Source organism: Pseudonaja textilis, chromosome 5 (assembly GCF_049901715.1).
Source record: "Pseudonaja textilis isolate UNSWEBS1 chromosome 5, rPseTex1.2, whole genome shotgun sequence".
Taxonomy (NCBI): domain Eukaryota; kingdom Metazoa; phylum Chordata; class Lepidosauria; order Squamata; family Elapidae; genus Pseudonaja; species Pseudonaja textilis.
Genome location: NC_141994.1, coordinates 76,142,692 through 76,163,002, shown reverse-complemented (window position 1 = coordinate 76,163,002; position 20,311 = coordinate 76,142,692). Strand labels below are relative to the sequence as shown.

Below are 20,311 nucleotides of genomic sequence, written 5' to 3'. Positions count from 1 at the left end.
TTGGGGTGCCCTGTAGAGCTCTGGGCCCTGCGGGCTGGAGCCTCTGCCCTGGCCTGTACCAGCCCCAAATCAGGCGGCATTTGTCCTTCAAGCCGAGACCTCCCATTCAGAGGCAGCGGCTTTCATGAGCTCCTCTCTTCCGCAGACCAACCTGGCATTTAAATGGGGGGAGGGGAGGGGGAAGGTGGCTGTGTAGACCCCGAGGGCGTGTGTGCGTGTGTGACAGAGTGATGGCACCTTCCCAATCGAGAGCCGTGATGCGCTAAGACCCCGTTGTGTTACCCGAGGCCTTCTGAAGGGGCCTGAACCCCCGGGGTGGGTGCCGGCTCCGCGCCCACCTAAAAGGCACTTGAGGGCTCTCCTGGAGGCCCAGGTGCTCCGCCAGAGCCTTGTCCTTGTTTTGAGCATGGATGCCAAGCGTGCTGCATGCCCACATAGGTGGCCCCACTTGCCCCGGGGGAGGATCCCACCAGAGGAGAAGCAGGCCAGGACACCCCTGGGGCTGGGTGGGTGTGAGGGGGCTGCCCAGGCAGATGTGGGAGAGCAAGGAGGCCTCTGGCTTTGCAGCAGTTCTGCTTCCGCCCCCGGCCGGGCCCGGCCGTCCTTGCGCTGCTTGTGAGGATCTGCTCTGGTTGTGGGGCTGCCTGAATGCAAGCCACACACACGGGGGGCTGCGGCTCATTAGCAGCGCAGTGGAGTGGTTTGAGCTGTAAGTGCCGGGCGGTGGGGCCTGCCCCATTATGAGGTCGGCCTTCGGCCTCATTATGGGTCACCTCCGGCCACTGATGCGGCTCTCTCGGTTTGGCCATCGGACGTGCTGGGCGGGCACTTCAGCCTCTGCCCGTCTGCTCTAATTCCATCAGTCCAGCCTCTCGGTCAAGGGGGCCAGAATCACAAGAGGGAGAGCCCAGGGCCTGACCGTAGGGGATCGACTGTGGGGGAGGGTTGGCGGGTGTCAGCCTGCCGGGTGGGTAGAAGGGGTGGGGTGGGGGAGGTGGGGAGGGGGCCTATCCGTCCATAGGGGAGTTTCGTTGTGACTTCCAAGAAATGGTCCTGCTTGAAGCTGAGCTGTAGGATGGGTGGGAAGGGGTTGAAGAGGCCCTGCAGACGGTGGGGAGGGGGCTTCCGGGGGTCAGCCATGAAGAGGGGGCTGTAGGGTGGCAATGGTGTCCTGGGACTTCTCAGGGTCCCAGAGGGAGAAGGAGGTGGCGATCGTCCTGTCCAGCGCCTGCCCAGAACGGTGGGTGGTTCTGTGGGGTTTGCCAGGGCTCCCTCTTGCCTGGCTTGCCCAAGAGCCGGAGCGGGTGGGGCTGGTGCTGGGCTCTCCCCCGCCAGGCAGCCGAGACCCGGCCTCCAACTGGGCTGCTGCAGCCGAGGCCCCCGGCTGCTTCGGGGTGGCCAAGGGGGCTTGGGAGGGACCCTCCCTCGGAGCCCGGCAGCAGCGGCATTGCAGACCCTCCTCTGCTGCCGTCGCCCGTTGCAGAGGCTGCGGTGGGAGGGGGGGCAGAGTTACTCCTGGCTGCTACTTTGGCCTGCCCTCCCCCCACCCCCTCCCCTTCGCTCTCTCTCCCCTCGGAGGAAAGGCCTGCCTCTCGGCCAGGCTGCTCCCACGTCCTTCTGGGGCCGCTGAGACCATAGGGGTGGGGGTCAGGCTGGCAAGACCTTGCACCCCCAGGCAGGAAGGCAGGAGGGCGGCCTCACCCTGCCAGGGCCAAGCGTGGGGACGGGGGAGCCATCGTTGGAGGGTGTGGGGCAAAGACAGACATCCCCTGGTCTGGGGGGCTCTGAGGAGTCCTATCTTGCATGGGGGCGGGGGCTCCCTGGTCAGGTTCAGAGCTCACAGGGTGGATGCAGGTCTTGGGGTGCGGGGGCACAGGTGCTGCTCTGCTCTTCATGGGGGCAGCTCTGGTAGCTGGTCCCCTCCTCCTCCTCCTCCTCCTCCTCCTCCTCTCAGTTTGCCTGAACCCCAAGTGAGGAGCATGGGGGCGGGGGGGCAGCGCTTGTGGGGCTGGGCAGGAGGAGATCAAGGGGGAAGCAGCCCAAGTGGCCTCATCGTGCCTGAGTGATGCAGGCTTAAAGGGAGGCACTGGGGAGGGGGGGGAGGTTGAAGCCCCTGGCCCTTCCATGCCCTGTGAGCCCCCCCCCCGAGCAGGACCCCTGACTGCTCTCCGGGGGGGGCATAGGGTCTGCACTGGGGAGCTGCCCTGCCCCCCCCCCTGCTTCTGGCCTTCAGGAAGACCATGCCCCCCCCCCCTTTGCCTGGGAAGCTCTGCCCACCTGGGACATAGGCTCCCAGGGCGGCCCTGATGCCCTCCCTGGTGCCCCTGTGCCCGGCAGTGTATGGGGGGGGACAACTCCGCATCGCTGCCTTAAATTGGCCTAAAATGCCTCTAGACCCCCCCCAGAACCCAGTGGCCTCTGGACCTCAAGGCTTTGGCCCAGGTTTTCCAAGTTGGGCTGGTGGGAGAATTTCTAGGCTGCACTGGCAGCCGCTTGGCTTAGCTTGGTCGGTTAAGAGGGGTTGACTGAAAAGGAGCGAGCGACGGATGGGGCCGCGGGAGACTTCACTGGGTTTATTGAGGTGCTGAATGATGCGGAAGGCGCCACCTGCGGCATTGAGGGCGGGGAGGGCTTCAGGTCCAGGCTTCCCTCGGCCAGAAGGGGAAATGGGGACCATGCCCCCAGGACTTGGGGGCCAGAGAGCCCAGGCAAAGTCCCCGTGGAAATGCCCCCCCCCCCACGGCATTCGAGGCCCCGTCTCCCAGGCCTGCTTGGCTTTGGGGGGGTGGGGTGGGGGGCTCTCAAAGGCAGGGAAGGGAGAAGCTGCCTGGGGGAGCCGGGGAGATCAGGATCCATCCAGACCGGAGGGGGCAAATGGCAGCGCCCAGGGGATTGGGAAGGGCAGGCGGGTGTTTCGAGGTCCCAGGGCAGGGCGGCAAAGCCGGCAGGGGCTTGGAAGAGCCAAGAGGCCTTTCTGGCCCCCCGGCAGAATTCCCACGTGGCAGCAAGGAGAGGCCGAAAGAGCTCCCACCACCCCCGGCTTCTTGGGGGCAGGACAGGCTCGGGCTCCTCTTGGGAAAAGGGGCTGGCCCTGGTGCCGGGGGGGTGTGCTGCAGTGCCCAGCTGGGAAGGGAGGGAGGGAAGGCGGCTGCTTGCAAGACAGGCCTGCCCCCTCCCTTGGCCTGGAGGTCAGTGCAGACCGGTGGCCTGGGTGAAGCTGGGGTGGGGCGGGAGACAAGCCCAGGAGATGCGCTGGAGGGGAAGCCGCCCCAGGCCCGGCAGCAGCGGCAGCGGCAGCGGCAGCAGCGCCTGTGACTCAGGGGCTGGCAACCCTGGATGGATGGCTCCCCTTGACAGGCGCTCCGAGGCCCAGCATAAATCCTGCTGGCGGCAGCTCCAGAAGAGGAAGATTGGCGGCCGTCTCCCTCCTCCTGGGTGGGTCAGAGGGGGCCCACGAAGGGGGGGGGCGCCGTGGCCCTCCTGCTGCTGGGGCTCAGCTGAGGCTGGTTCTGCTCCCCACATCCAGGCCCCAGGTGCCCCCCGCCCCCCAGGAGTTGCAGAAGGGATTGAAGAGCCGCCTTGGCTGGGGGGGCTGGTGGTTCTCCTGCTCCTCGGAGTGGCTGGTTCAGTGCAGGGGGCATTTCATCTGGCTGACGCCCCCTGCGCTGAACCCCCCCGGGGGCCCCCAAGCCTTCCTCTGCCCGGAGGGCCCCCCCTCAAAGGAGCGGGGATGCCTTCCCTTTCCCTCGCCGGCTGACCAGGGGAGGCACGTGGGGAGGCTGCCCTGGCCCCTCCCCATCGTGGGGTTTGGGGGGGGAGAGGCTCTTCCCAGGCCTCCCCCCCTTCCTTCAGCTGCATGGGGGGGCCAGTGGGGATGGCCCAGAGGTAGGCCAGCCACAAGCTGTCTCTGGGGTCCTTGCAGCAGCCCCCGTCCCGCGATGGGGACCCCACGGCCCCCGGGTTGCCCCTGGCCGCCCTCCCTGTCAAGGCAGTGGGGGCGGAGGCCCTTTGGCGCTCCCCCCTTTTCTCCTCTCTTGGCTGGCTTCCCAGTTGCAGGTGGCCGCCTGTCCAGGGCCCTGAGGCCTGGGTTGGGCTTTTGTGGGGCCCCTCCCTCCCGGCAGGAGGGGCACCTCGTCTCACGGTGCCCTTCCCTCTTGGGGCACCAGGGAGATAGGCCCCCTCTCCTGGCGTCTGGCCCCGACCCGGCCAGCTTCTTGGTATGCCCCAGGGCGGGGGGTTTGGGGGAGTCTAGATGACCCCCTGGAGGTGTTCCTGGTTTCCTCTGGGTTGGCCCTCTGCAAGTACCAGGCATTTCCGTTATGTTTAATCTCTCGTTAGCCACCCAGAGTCCTATTTCCAAGATGGATGGCCATATAAATGTGCTTAATAAATAAATAAAATGCGGTAGTGAATGAATCGGTGAAATAGGAGCAAGATTTGTTCAGAAATTAATCTGGGGTGAGCCCAATATTTTAATTATGTGTGCTGGATTTATGCAGGGAGGCTCCTTTGGGATTTACATCCTGTCAGATTCCAGAACTCCTTCCTGGTACAAAACTCGGCCTTTTCTGGGTGTGCGTGTGTGTGTGTGTGTGTGAGAGAGAGAGAGAGACAGAGAGAGGGAGAAGTGTTCCTCTTTTCTACATTTTGTCACTTTAGCACAGCCAATCCCCTTGGTTAATTGTAATTGAGGAGCAGCTACTGGTGTGGGATAAAGTGGGAACAAGATGCAAATTAATTGATTTTACTTGGTGTGACTGGGGTGGAGGATTAATTGAGTGGTTTTATCGTCTGTGAAATTATCAAATTACATGCAGAGATACGAACTGGTGCCCGAGTCTCCATCCACACAGACCTAAGGAGGGGCAGCCTCTTCCTTACCTGCCCGCCCCACGGGTCGCTCTCTGCGGGCGGCTTCTGTCCCGCAAGGGAGCCCTCCTCCGTCTGTGGGGCAGGAGGGCCGGTGTCCCCCTGCTTAGCGGGCCTTGCTGCTCGGGCCCTGGGGGGAGGCCGAGCCAAGAGGCCTCTTGGGGCGACCGGAGTCCCTTGGGGGCCCCTCGACTGTACTCTGGGGAGCTGCTGGAGAGGGTGGGGGCCTGGCTGCTAGGGCTGTGCTGGATCAAGCCCCTGGCCCTGGCGGGCGACCCAAGGCAGCCACGGAGGGGGGGCTCCAAATGCAGCCGAACAGCCGAGTGAGGGAAGGGCCCCCGGAGAAGCCCCCTCCAGAGGAGCCTTCAGCAGGCGGGCGGGCGGGGGGGACCTTCACCTTGTGTGAACCCTCTCCCAGCGCAGAGCCCAGGGCTGGGCGGGGGAGGGGAGGGGGCAGGGAGCCTCTTCAAGGGCGCCCAGGTGCTGGGGAAGGGGCCCTTGGGGACTCGGCGGCCACCTCCGCTCTGCTGCCTTTGGGGCACCTGGCCTTGCGCTGCAGTTTTGATAGCTGCCCGGCCGGCCAGTCCTGGCAGGCTGCCCACGAGGCTTTCCGGTCAGGCGGCTTATGCAGCAAAATGGGAAGGAGCCGCCCCCGGAGGAATTGCTGCCCTCCAAGGAGCCCCCCGCTACAATGGGGTCCTTGGGCGGCTGGGGGAAGGACTCGAGGGGGGCCACCCAAACCCAGCCTCCATCCTCTGCCTGCCCCTCCCCAGCCTCGGCTCCTCTGGGCTGCCTGAGAGGGAGAGACAAGCCCCCCCGCTCCCTTTCCTGTTCTTGAAGAACTCAAAATGGGCCCCCTCCTGCCTTCCCTGCCCCCTCCCGTGTTCCCTCCTGCAACCCCCATCGAGTTGTCCCATATTGAGTTGGGGGTTTCGAAGAGGCTTCCGGTTTTCTCCAGTGGGCTGCTTAACCTGCTCGGGGGGGGGGCTTCCTCCCCCGAACGTGCCCCCACCTCCTGGGGTTTTTTTGCCCCGGGGGGTTTCCACTCCACGTACTCCTCGTTTCGTGACTGTTCCCCATTACCACAGTGATGAAAAATCAACCACTGACAAGCTTTGCAGAGCTGAAATGAGATCGTGGGTAGGTAGCTGGGCTTTCGATTAGCAACTGCTTTGCTTAAGGATGGATTTGCGGTCGCTAAACGAGGGTGACCCATAATCCTCAGCTATTTTGAGGAGAGGGACCTGCTCTTTCAATCCACTCATCAAAAGAGAAAGCAAAAGGCTTAGAAACGCTGCTGCCCCGAAGGAGAGACGGGCTTTGGGCTGCCGTGGGTGGTGGGGAAGCTGGCCTGGCCCCAGGACTGCCCCCTCCCCTCAACAGCTTCTGGGGTGGGGCTTTGGGCAGTAGGCTGTGCCCCAAACAGGGTGGGGGGGGGGGGCAGCCTTAGGGGCCTCTGCTGGGACTGGGCCCGTGGGGTCCGTGGGCTTCCCTGTCGGGGGCCTGGGAGTTCGGCCAGCCGGGCCAAATGCAGTGAGACCCCGCCCTCCTTCCCCAGGACAAGAACCGGAAGCTCCGTCCTCTCTACGACATCCCCTACATGTTTGAGGCCAGGGAGTTCCTGCGCAGGAAGCTGATCGGGAAGAAGGTGAGCTGATATGGGGGGGGGGGCTGTTGGGGGTCCTGCTGGCGGCCCTCTTCCTGCCCCTTTTGGCTCTGGGATGAGGCAGGGCTGTCTCGGGCTCGCCTGGAAATCTCTCCCCTTATGCTGCAAACAGACCTGCCCCCCCAACTCCCCCGAGCTGGAGCAAGGGGTGAGGTCCCCTCTGCCTGTATTCATGGCCCGGGCTCTGTTGCTGGGGGCGGGGGAGGAATGGCCTCCCTGGGGCTTCTGCCCCCCGGCAACCGTCTCGCAGAAGCGGCTTGGTGCTGAGAACCTGGGCAGGTTGGCCGCTGTCCCCTGCCTTCTCCCCCTCCCCCAGGTGCTCCTCTGGGGGAAGCCCTCCCGGGAGCCCAGGGAGCAGCTCTGGAGCCCTGCTGCCCCATCTTCCTTGGGTCGGGGGCTGGGAGGCGGGGAAGAAGCCCTGGCCCAGAAGAGGGGGTGACCCCTTGCGCCTCCCTCCCCACAGAGCCTCCTGGCTGCAGCTGGAAAGGCCGGCCCCTTCCCCTTTGCCCTGCAGGTCTTGGGGGTCTTCAGAGGGGGGCGTCTTCACACTGTGTCCCCTTCAACTCCCAGGAGTACATTTGCCAGCCTCCTTCTGAATTTGATGGCGGGGCTGCTGGGCCTGGCACCTCCCTGCCGCCGTCCTCCTCTTCCCAGGGCCAGTTGGCAGCCTGCTGGAGTGCCACGCGGGGGGCAGGCACAGGCAGAGAGCTGGGCTTCAATGCGGGGGCGGCATTTAGTGCCTTGCAGTGCTCCAGCCCTCCCCTGCTCTGCTGGGCCTGGGGAGGCGACTGTGTGGGCTTCCCCGGCAATGAACCCTGCCCTGTCCCCTTGCGCCCCGGCAATTGTCTCCTTCAGGAGCTGCGCTCCGTGCCCAGGCAGCCCCCAAGACCCTCAGCTCCCGGGTGAGGCGCCCCTTCCCCGCTCTTCTGCGGGAGAGCGCCCCCCAGCAGCACCCCAACATGCCAGGGGCAGTTGCCCGGCGTTTGGCCTGGGAAAAGCCCCCCAAGGAAGAGGGGAAGGGAGAGGCGGAGGCCCCAGCTTCGGAGGGAGCATCGGCTCCGGGGCTTGGCCCTGGGGGAGTCCGTGCTCCTCCGCGCAAAGGCCTCTCCGGGGGGCGGTTGGGGGGCTCTTGGCAAGATCCTCCGTCTCCAAGGGGAGGCCCATTGCTGGCCGGGCAGCCGCTGCTGCTGCTTTGGGCGCGAAGGTCAGCAAGGGCTGACGGGCAGGCCAGGCCAAGGTCGTCCCCGGCTCCTCCTGGCCTCCGGGAGCCCTGGTGCCACGGGGAGGCTGCCTGGGCTGCGAAGGGCGGCCAGGGCCAGCCCAAGGAGAGCCTGCCCTTGCCAGCCGGTGGCCCTCGGGCCCTCCGGCCGCTGGTCGGCCGCTCTTCTCTGGCTGTGCCGGTGGGGAGGGGGGGCCTCGGTGGCCCTCCTCGGCCAAGGTCACTGCATCCAAACGCCTTTTGTCAGCACCACGTTCTTCCCTTCAGATGAATCTGGTGAAGGCCGGTGATGAGAAAGTCCTTTGTGCTAATAACGATGGAAAGAGGCCCCGGGCCGGGCTGCCTCCTGATCGGAAGCGACAGGCTGAGATCACCAGGCGCAGGGGCCGCGGAGGGGGCGGCCTCCTCAGGCCTGGCGGCTGCGGGGTGACATGTTCCAGCCACGAGCCGGGGGTGGGGGGCTGCCTCTCTCCTTTGGCCAGGCGCCAGGACAGCCTCACTCGGCCCTGGGCCACCGGCCTCCTTCCCTTTCCGGCCCTCCCCGAGTCCAGGCCACGAAGCCCCAGCGCCCAGTCCTGCCCATCGCCCTTGGGCTGATCTCCTGCCTTTAGGCTGGGCTGTTGCCTTGGGAGGGCCCGACCCCCACAGGCCCCCTTCCTGAGTGGAGGAGCTCTCCGGCTGGGGGGAGAGCCTGAGGGGCAGGCAACCCCCTCCCCTCTCCTCGGCAGGCAGAAGCCCGGCCAGTTCACTCTTTTCCCTGCTCAGAGCCTCCCCTCCCCCTGGAATCCACCAACAGCCCCCCTTGCCAGAATTCAGTGCTGCAAGCGTGGGAGCCCCTCCCCTATTGCTTAGCAACTCTGGCTAGGAGGCTGGGAGGTGGGCAGCCTTCAGAGCTGGTGGGGCTATGAAGTTCTGCCCCCCCACCAGCCTGGCACGGGAAGGACCTCTGGGCTTCTGGGAACTCCCAATTGGACCCCCTCCTAGGAAAGGAAGGAGGAGTCCTGGAACTGGTCCCCCCCTCCCCCCTTTCCTCTCCCTCCCTCCCTCCCTCCCTCCCTCCCTCCCTCCTCCAGCTGCCTCTGCCTGCTGGGGCGTAGATAGAAGCAGTGGACGAAGGCTTCCCCGTGGCTTTCATGCAGGCGTGTCCCCCCCGTCCCCCCAGCTGGCTCAGGGCAAGGCCTCTCTGGCCGGGCCTGGCACTGATGAGCTGGTGGCAACCCACGCCCACCCCCACCCCCACCCCCGCACAAGCAGGAGTCCTGCTGATGTCTCTTCTTGAGATGGTCTGTCCAGCTTCTCCTGGAGAACCTCCGGGTGATGGAGCCCCCCCCCCCAGCTTCTGAAGGGCAAAGTCCTTCCTTGGTTCATTGTCCCCACGGTCAGGAACTGGGATGGGTCTCCCTTTAAGGGTCTCCCATCCGCTGCTTCTTGTCCTGCCCTCTGGTGCTTTGGAGGGTGGACACCCCCCCGCCTTCTCTGGGGCAGCCCCTCCAATCCTGGAAGGCTGCTAGCATGTAGCTCCTCTCTTGGCCAGAGTAGCTCTGCCTAGCCCCCCCCCGCTCCAGCATCCTGCGTCTCTCGTCCCCGGCGACTGGAGTGGATGGCAGGGCTCTCTCCTCCCGGGTTCCTTGCCTCTCCTGACCCCGTCTGCCTGGTAGGGTGGGCATTTCCCCCCCTTTTGCATGAAGACGGAGGGGCAGAGAATGGGTGGAGCGGCCCCCTTTCTCCCTGCTGGCCCTCAGCCCCTGGCCCACTTCTCCCATTGGTGGGAGCATCTTGCAAAAAAGTTTTGATTTTATTCTCCCTTTCTTACCTTGCCATGTATATTTCAACACGATTTTATTTAAATCTTCAAAATAGTCTTTTCCAAGCCTAATTGGAATTGTTGGGAACAAATATAAAATTCTGGGTAATATATTCATCTTGATTGTTGATATTCTCCCTATTAGTGAGAATTGTAGATTTTCCCATTTCGCCAAATCAAGCGCTATGTGCTGCTTAAGTTTAATATAGTTATTCTCTTTTAGTGTACTACATCTTGCTGTCAAATGTATCCCCAAGTGCTTGATCTTATTTGTGACCTGGATTTTCAATACATCCGCCAATTCTTCCTTTTGTCTTGATAGCATATTCTTTGTCAAAATCTTTGTTTTGTCTTTATTTATTTTCAAACCAGCCACCTTCCCATAGACCTCCATCTTTTCTATCAATTTTGATGCTGTTTCTAGTGGGTCTTCTAAAATAAAAACCAGATCATCTGCGAATGCTTGCAACTTAAATTCTTCCTTTTTAATTTTCATCCCTTTTATATCCTTTTCTTCTCTAATATTTCTGTGTAGCACTTCCAAGGTTAACACAAACAACAAAGGTGACAGTGGGCACCCTTGTCTTGTTCCTTTTCTTATATCAATAGAGTCTGTCAGTTCTCCCTCTATCATTACCTTTGCCGTTTGGTTATGATATATAGCTTCTATTGCTTGGATGAATTTTTTACTAAAGCCCTTCTCTTTACTTCCATAGCAAACTTGGCCTTGATCATCTATTAGTTGCAATATTTTCCTTGATTCTTTCTCCTTTCTCAGTTTATATGCTAACCATCTACCTGGTTTATTTGCATCTTCAAAATAGTTCTGTTTCACACCTCTGATTTTCTGTGCTAATTCTTCTTTTTCCATTAGTCCCATTTTATGTTTAATTGTATCCATTTTTAGCTTAATGTCCCTTTTCTCTGGCATTTTCTGTAACTCTTTTTCAAGTCCTTTATACTCATCCTCTAATGTCTGAGAGGCTAGTCTTTTCGTGGTATTTCTTTTCCTTGTATAGTCTGTTATCAAGCCTCTGGCATATATGCCTTCATTGTATCCCATACGTTCTGCATTGATGTGTGGACCAATCATTTCCTGGACTTCTTTCTCTCTTTCCTTGCGTATGGATGTAAACTTGGTTGTTGTGGTTGTTACCTTTGGGATTTGTTGCAAGTCTCCGTTCATTCTGAGCCTCGGCGTTCCCGACTCCACCCTTGGCAGACGTGGGCTGCTTGCTGGCTTCGGTTTTAGTTACACGTTCCTCTTTTTTCATTTTTTTCACACGTGTCCCTTTTTCCTTTCAGTCTGTCAGCGTCTTCATGATGGTTTGTCCAGGATCTCTTCTTTTTGGTTCTCTGGGGTATTTTATTGGATTGAGCTTTTGTGATCCCACAGATCTCGGTGGAATCTTTCCTCTCTAACTCGGTTGAAGTCGGCTCTCTTAAAGTCTGAAATACCACATTGACTTTTTTTGCATTACGAGGAATTCCAACACGATGTGGCCAAGCCCCCCCCGCCCCCCAAGTTCCCCCACTTGTACCCCCTTTATCATTTCATCTCTGCTAGTAATGAAGCCCAGGGGAGCTGACCCTCTCGGTCCCTTCTCCGCCTTCCGGGAGACAAAGTTGCCAGCCAGGCTCGGCAGGACCCTGTTTTTGGCCTCCCGCTTCTCTCCGGTTGATGGCAGGAAGGCTTGGTGGCCTCGTAGCCTGCTCTTTGCCACGAATGGCGCACGGAGGGGCTTCCACGGGTGGGTTATTTCCAGATTTCCTCACCATGGCCACAATTCTGGGCAGGCCCTGTGAAAGGCCCTAGCCTCCCTCCAGGCGGCCCCGGGGAGGCCAGGCCGAGTGCCCAGGCCACCTGCTGGATCCTGTGGCTGCCCCCTCTGCGGCCCCTCCCCTTCTCCTCCTCTCTGGTCCTGATGAAGCCTGCAGGACGTGGTAACCCTAAACCAGTGGCCTGGGGGTGGGGGTGGGTGTGGGTGGGGGCCCAGCACCCGGCTGCTCTGGTGCAACTGCCACCACCCAAACAATTTCCCCCCAGGTGGTGCTGAAGGAGGCTGGGCTGGGCTGCGGGGCTGTGGGGGGAGGGGCTGTTTGGGGCAGGGACCAGCCCACCATTGTTGTGTTTAGAATTCTCCAGGGCTGGATGAAGTCGCTCCCTGGGGGGCTGAACGGTCTCTGCCCTTGCCCTGGGAAGGCATCCCTCTGGGCTGGGGAGCAAAGGGAAGGCACGCACACACGCACGCACACACACGCTGCAGGAGCAGAACCACCTCCCTCCCTCCCTCCCTCCCTCCCTCCTTCCTTCCCCTGGGCGGCAAGAGCCTCTGGACTGGCCACGGTTCCTCAGCAGGGGCCTCCGAGTGGCAGTTCCAGGCGAGCGCAGGCCTCCCCCCTCCAAAGCCCCTGAGCCTTCCCCCTGTCTCCCCTCTAGGTGAGCGTCACGGTGGACTACATCCGGCCAGCCAGCGGGGCGACCGACACGGTTCCCGCCTTCTCAGAGCGCACCTGTGCCACCGTCACCATTGGCGGCATGTGAGTGTCGAGGAGGAGGAGGGTTGGCATTGAGGGCAGCCAGCAGGAACGGCAGGCGATGGCGGGCAGACAGAATGGCCTGTCTCCGCCAAGCAGACCTGGCTGCCCCCGGGCCTTTGCTTCAGGCCCCTGGGGCCGGCACCACGACCGAGGGATGCCTCCTCAGGGCAAAGCCCGGCTGCCCACTGCCGGCCTTCGCCGTGGCCCACCGTGAAGAGGCTGCCCCGGGCCTCCTTCTGAGGCCTCCCAAACCCTTCCCCCCTTCACCAGCCGGTGCGCAGCCCCCTTCTTCTTGCCCCACCGCCTGGGGCCCAAGTGCTGGTCAGGGGAGGGGGCGGCTCAGGAAGGGTGAGCCGTGCGTTGGCTCCAGCCAAAGGAGGGGAGGCTGCCGCTTCCTTCCCGGCTGCCTGGCCTTCTGCGCCCACCCTTGATGCTCGCCCCCCACCCCCGTCTCAGGCCAGCCTGGTCTGGGCTCTGTGGAAGGGTTCCCCTGGGGCTTGAGGGGCCCTTGGGAGGCCAAAGGGGCAACCGGCCTTGCCTCGGGAGCCTTCCTGGGTGGGGAGGAGGGTCTCGGCTGCTCACCCAGAGAGGAGACCCCTGCCCGCCTTGCCTGCCTCACTCCTGCCCATCTCCTTCTCTTGCAGCAACATCGCCGAGGCGCTGGTCAGCAAGGGACTGGCCACTGTCATCCGCTACCGCCAGGACGATGACCAGCGCTCCTCCCACTATGATGAGCTGCTGGCTGCTGAGGCCCGGTGAGCTGTGGGAGGGGGCTGGGGGGGGGCTCTTGCCCCACGGGACAGGCTGGTATTGGGAGGGGGGGAGGGCTTCCTTGTGGCCAGTAGGGCAGGGTTGGAGGTCAAGGGAAAGAGGGGGCAAGGGGCACCCCAGCCACTTCCCACGCCCCCTCTGGGAAGGAGGGAAGGAGCCAGAAGGCGAAGCGAGGGAGCCTCCGACCGGCCTATCCTCTTCCCTGGCCCAAGGGTCTCCCTCACGCAGAGCTCGGCTGGGGTGGGCAGCAGCACTGAGCAGGCTGGGCCTTTTCCCGGGGCCGCTCTGGACCGCCAGAGTCCCCGTGCTCCCCTCACCTTGGGAGGGGCCTGCAAAGGAGACCTTGCTGGTCCTCCAGCACCCAAGGAAGCAGAGCAAGTCCAGGCTCTTGCTGGGGGGGGGGGGGGGGGGGGCGCCGTTTCTGGAGCGGGAGGAGGGGCTGTGAACCCAGGTAGGCAGCCCTAAAGCCAGGCAGCCTTTGCAGGAGCTGCTCTGCCATGAGGAGAGGGCTGTTGGGAACATGAGAGAGAGGGAGGGGGCTGGGGGCCTCCAGAGAATGCCCTCCCCCATCTTCCAGGGCAGCAGCAGCATTCTTGGGGTCCACGGCCTTCTCAGAAGGTTCAGCAGTGTGTCCAACGGAGGGGGCAGTTGCCCTGCCTGGGTTTGACGGGGGTGGGCCGAGCTCTGGGGCCTGGAAACAGACAGGCACTTCTCAGACATAGTGGGTGTCTCCCAGGTGCCTTCTGCCCCCTGTCCCCTTCTCCAGACCGTATGTGGGGCTTTGGGCTCTGAGGGGTTGCTGGCTCTGCCTCCCCCCAGTGCTTCCTGCCAGGCAGGGGTCCTTCTGTCTGCCCCCCGGAAGTCAGAGCCCTCCCAGGCTGATGCTTTCTGCCCCCCCCCACAAAAGCGGGGCCCTATTGTGCCCCCAGAGGGTGGAACCCCTGGCGTCAAAGGGCCCCCCTCCCACTGGTGTAGCTTTCCTGATCTCCCCCTGGACTCCCCAGACTGAAGCTAAGCCCTGGTCTGAGAGCCCAGGGGTCAGCAGCTGCTGATCTGAATTGATGGGTGGGGGGGGGGTCATCTGATGGAGGCAGAGCTGACAGAAGAGACAAGCTTCTCTAGCCTTTGTTGGCAGCTGGGACTACTCGTGGTTAATAGCACCGTGGAGAGTGGCAGGCTGCCGTTGGGATTTCCTGAGGTTAAACGATGAGTGGGAGCTTGGAACTGCCTGAGACATTGTAGGACTACAAAGCTGCTAAATTTCCAATGCAACATAGCAAACCTCTCTGGCTGTTTGTTCTAGCTACCATTTGCATTTTGCTTCTGCATTTTTGTGGGTGTTCTGTGGTTGGGCCCGGGAGGGTTGCTTGGGGGATGTTATGATATGTACAGAATAACCCTTGAGTAACAAGGATATGCACATGGAAACGTTTATGAGACTAGTTATGAAAAATTATTCAGCCATACACAGATACACTAAATTGAGTTAAAGTTTACTTTAAGAAATAGCACAATCCAATAAAACGGTCCAGGTCATATATGTTTAACAGTCCAAAGAATATCCAATTACAAAGTCTTCTTACCGGTTGCCTTTGTCATTTACAGTAAACAAAGATAGCTAGAGAATGTCAGAGAAACAGAATGTCAGAGATACAGAATGTCAGAAGAGAGCAAGCCATGATCTCTAGCTCCCTCTTATGGCAACCTGCAATACAGTCAACCGATCGGAATATAGTATAAATCAACACAGTGATTTTGTCTTAAAGCTACAAACATACATTGTTGGTTTATATATTGCCAACCCAACTAATTGGTGGACAGATTCCTAACATTCTCCCCTTTGGGTTGGTCAATATACTGTATAATACTTTACATCTTTAAACCATAATTCTCACAACACTCTTTATGCTTAATTGCACCTTGAGCTTTCATGAAATGATCTGCAATATTATGTTCAGTCATGCAGTATTCTAGCTGAATTAACTGAATTGAAGCTGAATTGAACACACTGTCTAACGTTCAAATATCTCAAATCAGTATGTTTAGACCTTGTTTTAACAGCTAAATTAGTAGCCATATTAATTACAGATTGATTGTCTTCATAAACAATAAACGGATCACGTACAGTAATTCCAATATCCTTCAACAATTGTTTATAATATATCAATTCTGTACACATTAATGATAAGCATGAGAATTCCGCTTCCATAGTGGATAATCTAATATGTTGTTGCTTAATAGACTTCTATCCTATTAAAGCATTACCCAACATTACCACTATACCTGATGTTGACTTACGAGTCACATCAGTAGCAAAACTTGCATCAGCATATGCAGTTAACAGGAATTCATTACTTGGTTCTAAATATAATGAATAATGGATTGTGTGTTTTAAATACCTAATTATTCGCTTAGCTGCTTGCCAGTGCCTTTCATTTGGTTCAGCGTTATACCTAGCCAATTGGTTTACACTGTAAGATATATCTGGTCTAGACCAATTACCCAGATATGATAGACTACCGATTAAGGATTGATATATTTCCTTATCAAACATAGGACTTTTGATATCACTATGTGTAAATTCCTTACTCATTGGTGTCTTAGCAGATTTACAATGCTTCATGTTATAGCATTTTAATAATCTTCTTGGCTTGCGAAATTTTAAAACCTTTATTCGTTTTCATTATATCAAGACCCAAATAATGCTTAATCTCCCCTAAATTTCTAATCCTGAACTTTTTCTGTAATCTATAAACAATATCATTTGCTTCTTGTTCAGTTTTAGTTATAATTGCTATGTCATCTGTAAATAACAGCAATAGAGAAATTAAACCATCTTTTTCTCTTCGAAACAAACAAGGATCAGCTATACCAGCTTTAAAACCTATTGAAACGAATTCCTTTACAATACATTTATTCCATTCATAACCGGATTGCTTTAGACCATAAAGACTTTTCTTTAATTTCCAATAATCAGTTTTTCCATCATCCTTTAAACCTAATGGCTTTTTCATATAGATGGTATGTTGTAAAGGTGCATGTAGATATGCAGTTTCAACATCTACATGGTTTATTTTACATTTATTCTTAGCTGCCCAAACTAATGCTGCTCTCAATGTATTTGCTCTCAGACTAGGTGCAAACACTTCACCATAGTCCTTATCTGACTGAGCAAATCCTTGAGCAACTAATCTTGCTTTATGGGTAATAGTCCCATCCACACCAGTCTTTATCTTATACACCCATTTGCAACCTATTGCACGTTCAGCTGGTGGTAACTTTACATCCTCATACACCTCTAAATCCTTTTAACAATTTTAACATCCTATTCATAGCTTCCTGATCCTTTGTAGGATACAGTTTTATTTCATTGAAGTTAGAAGGTTCTGTATTAACCTGACATGCTTGCTTGAAATCTGTCAGGTGGACGTCTCTCCCTAGTTGACCTCCTAGCCAACTCAGTACATGTTGTTGGCATGTCCTCTTCCTTTATCTCCCCTATCAAATCCTCGTCTTGTGCAGTCATAGAGGGTTCTTCTATTGATTCCTCCATGGAGGATTCCTCCACTATCTTATCATCAATATTATTATCATTAGGATTATCAGTAAACATTGGAGTCTCAACAACAACACCCAACTAATTGGTGGACAGATTCCTAACGGGGGAAAAGTTGAATGAGAGCATGTTGGTCCTTTCCCCCAGGTGAGAGCTGAGGGGCAAGAGTGGCTCCCTGCTTGGTGGGTGAGAGCAACTGGACAGGGTGTTGTTTACGCATCGAGTGGACGTATTCTGATTATGTTGGGAGATAAGGGGAGCTGGATGTGACCCCTCTGAAGCAATAAGGGGTAGTGTGAGTTTGAGGGCGCCGAGAGCAAATGCTATAGTGCCTGTAAAGCTCACCTTGCTGCCAACAATCTGTCAGTGGAAGTAGATTTCCCCCCTCCCCTTTTTAAAGAGGAATTTTGGGGCTGGGGGCTGGAATGATTCTCAGGGAAGGCAGAGGAGGGCATCCTATTTCAGTGGTGTCTGGTTACAGGAGATATGGGAGACAAGGGAGAGGGCAGGCACAGTGAACGCGATTAGTACCGATCTCGTGTTCTGCCCCGTTGCACTCACCTCATTTTCCTGGTCAGCAGATCTGCGTTGGCCTTGGTCTTAGACTGCTGCTTTTAAATGTGAGGTCAGCTTGCAGTAAGGCTAGCCTTATTGCCGATTTGATCCGCGAAGGGAAGGTTGATTTGGCTTGTATAACTGAGACCTGGCTGGGCCCAGAGGGAGGCGTTCCTCTTGCAGAAATGTGCCCAGTGGGTTATTGAGCATGGCACCAGTCTAGGCCTCAAGGCCGGGGAGGAGGTGTGGCTGTTGTCATCAGAGAATCTCTAGTAGCCTCCAGAGGCAAAGTTCAACAAGTCCCCGGCTGTGAGACCCTTTTTCTTAGGTTGGGCTCAAGGGATCACGTGGGGTTGCTGCTGCTATACCAGCCTCCCTGCTGCGTGGCAGCTTCCCTACCTGGGCTCCTGGACACACACACACACACACACACACACACACACACACACACCAGCTTGTAGTTCTGGGGGATTTCAACCTGCCTTCTCTGGGGTCAGAGGTAGCCCAAGATTTTATAGAAACCATGACTTCCATGGGCCTGTCCCAGATTATCCAGGGCCCGACTAGTAATAGTGGTCACCACCCCCCCCACCGATTTGGTGTTCTTGTCGGAGCAATGTCTATGGGACCTGGAATTGGTAGACCTCTCCTTGGTCCCCTTGTCATGGTCAGATCACAGTCTGGTGGCAATGAGTTTCTCAAAAGCTGCCTCCCCCCGCAGGGAGGCAGGACCTATTAGGCTGGTCCGTCCCCATCGACTAATGGACCCAGATGGGTTCCAGAAGGAGCTGGGGGTTATAACTGCAGATCTGTTATGCAGTTCAGCCGAGCTCTTAGTCACTGTTTGGAATAGGAAGGTGACTGGGGCCCTGGATAGGATTGCACCCTTGCGACCTCTCCTCACCCGTAGACCTCTCTGTGCCCCATGGTATACAGAGGAACTGAGAGGGATGAAACGCATGAGGAGACGTCTAGAGCGCCGCTGGCGGAAGACAGGAGGTGAACTCGATTGAATACGGGTGAGAGCTGCTACTAAGGCCTACCTTGTGGCGATTCGTGAGGCAAAATGTAAATCCTTCTCCACACTCATTGCGTCTGCAGATAATCGCCCAGCAACCCTCTTTTAGGTGAGCCATCTCCTCTTAGGGAAGGAGGAGATTGAGGTCCACCTGAAGGGGCGCGCTGAGGAATTTGTGGATTTTCTGGAAGACAAAATCGCTCGACTTTGTTCCCAGTTAAATGCCAGTGTGGTTGCTGATCCGGTGGACGCTCCTGAGGCAGGTTCTTGCCCTGTTGTCTGGGAATGGTTTGACCCTATTGCTCCCGAGGAGGTGGACAGGATCCTAGTGAGTATGCGCAGAAACACCTGTGTTTTAGACCCATGTCCCTCCTGGCTTGTGAAAGCTTCCCAGGAGGTGACAGGCGGGTGGACTCTGGCGGTGGTTAATGCTTCCCTACAGGAGGGGACAGTGCCCCAGCACTTTAAGGAGGCTGTGGTCCGCCCTCTTCTTAAGAAGCCATCGCTGGACTCCACCCGTTTGGATAATTTCTGACCTGTCTCCAATCTTCCATTTTTGGGGAAGGTGGTTGAGAAGGTGGCCGTGCAACAGCTCCAGAGGTTTCTGGATGAAACAGATTATCTCGACCTCTATCAGTCAGGATTGAGGCCTGGATTTGGGAAAGAAATGGCACTGGTTGCACTTTTAGATGATCTCTGGCGGGAGCAGGATGGGGGTAGTGCATCCATCCTTGCTCTATTTGACCTCTCGGCAGCTTTTGATACCATTGACCATGAGAGTCTCCTGGGACGGCTTCAGGGGATGGGAGTGGGAGGCCTTGGGCTGGCCTGGTTCCCTTCCTTCCTCTGCGGCCGCTCTCAGTCAGTGTTGATAGGAGGGGAGAGATCCAGCCCTCACCCACTGCTTTACGGGGTTCCACAGGGCTCGGGGCTCTCTCCGCTCCTGTTCCACATTCATATGAAACCGCTGGGTGAGATCATCCGTCCCCATGGACTGAGGTATCACCAATAGGCTGATGGGACTCAGCTGTGTGTCTCGGCCCGTGGTGAGTTAAGTGTTGCTGTGTCCTCCCTCTTGCAGTGCCTGGAGGCTGTTAGGGGCTGGAGGGGGAGCAACGGGGTTGAAACTAAACCCGTGCAAGACGGAGTGGCTCTGGGTCTGGGGTTCATTGGTTCAGGGAGAATTGCCACCTTTAGTCTTGGATGGGGTGGCACTACCCCAAACAGACCCTGTGCGTAATCTGGGGGTTCTCCTGGACTCACGACTCCTGTTCGAAGAGCAGGTGGCGGTCGTGGCCAGGAGGGCCTTTGTGCAACTGCGGGTTGTACACCAGTTATGCCCTTTCCTGGATCAGCGGTCCCTACTCACAGTCACTCATGCCCTGGTCACTTCCCGTCTTGATTATTGCAACGTGCTCTACATGGGGCTGCCCTTGAAGAGCATCCAGAAGCTCCAGTTGGTGCAAAATGTAGCGGCCCGCATGGTTTTATGCGAACCCCGGTGCGCACATGTGTCACCTCTCCTGCGGGAGCTGCATTGGTTGCCAATTTGCTTCCAGGTGCAATTCCAGGTGCTGGTTGTCACCTTTAGAGCCCTTCATGGCTTGGAACCAGGTGATCTGAGGGAACATCTCTTGTCAATCACATCCACCCGACCCATTAGAGCGAGGAGGCAGGGAATGTTGTGGGTCTCACCTCTGAGGGAGATCCACCTGGTGGGACCCAGAAGAAGGGCCTTCTCCGTGGTGGCTCCCTCCCTCTGGAACATTCCCCCCCAGCAGAGATTAGAACGGTCCCCACTCTAACTCTCTTCCGAAAGGCACTGAAGGAGAAGACCTGGTCCTGCTAGTGGACCGGGGGATCCCAGAGGGGGAGGGAGCCCATCAGGTGGCTAGTGTGATCTGCTGTCATCGGAGGTCAGGGTGGGAGTTGGTTTTTGATTTTTTGTTTTTCGTTTTGTTTTCCCAAATGTTGTTCTATTGTACTTTACTAATTTATTTGATTCTTTTTGTTAGTTTTTATTGGTTTTATTTTTATTTTCTTGTTTTAAATATGGCTGTACATTGTGTAAGCTGCCTCGAGTCACCATGGGCGAATAGACGGCAATATAAATAAATTAAATAAACAAATAAATAAACAAATAAACAGAGGGGGGGAGGGGCTCTTGAGGTAGAGAGCACAGCAGCTGCTCTGCAGTTCCTGGGTGCTGCTGACCCTCCCTTGTCCCCTACAGGGCGGTCAAGAATGGCAAAGGCTTGCACAGCAAGAAGGAGGTCCCAATCCACCGAGTGGCTGACATCTCCGGGGTAAGC

At 57.5% G+C, this 20,311-nt stretch overlaps 1 protein-coding gene across 1 annotated transcript in view; it reads left to right on the top strand.

Moving 5' to 3' along the window:
- The window catches only part of SND1 (staphylococcal nuclease and tudor domain containing 1), an 86,539-nt gene that overhangs the window by 32,023 nt on the left and 34,205 nt on the right, over positions 1–20,311 (top strand). Inside the window, exons 11-14 of the mRNA XM_087935456.1 lie at positions 6,428–6,517; positions 11,999–12,099; positions 12,744–12,854; positions 20,233–20,305. Coding sequence (XP_087791582.1) covers positions 6,428–6,517; positions 11,999–12,099; positions 12,744–12,854; positions 20,233–20,305 — 375 coding nt within the window. The remainder of the gene's footprint in view (positions 1–6,427; positions 6,518–11,998; positions 12,100–12,743; positions 12,855–20,232; positions 20,306–20,311) is intronic.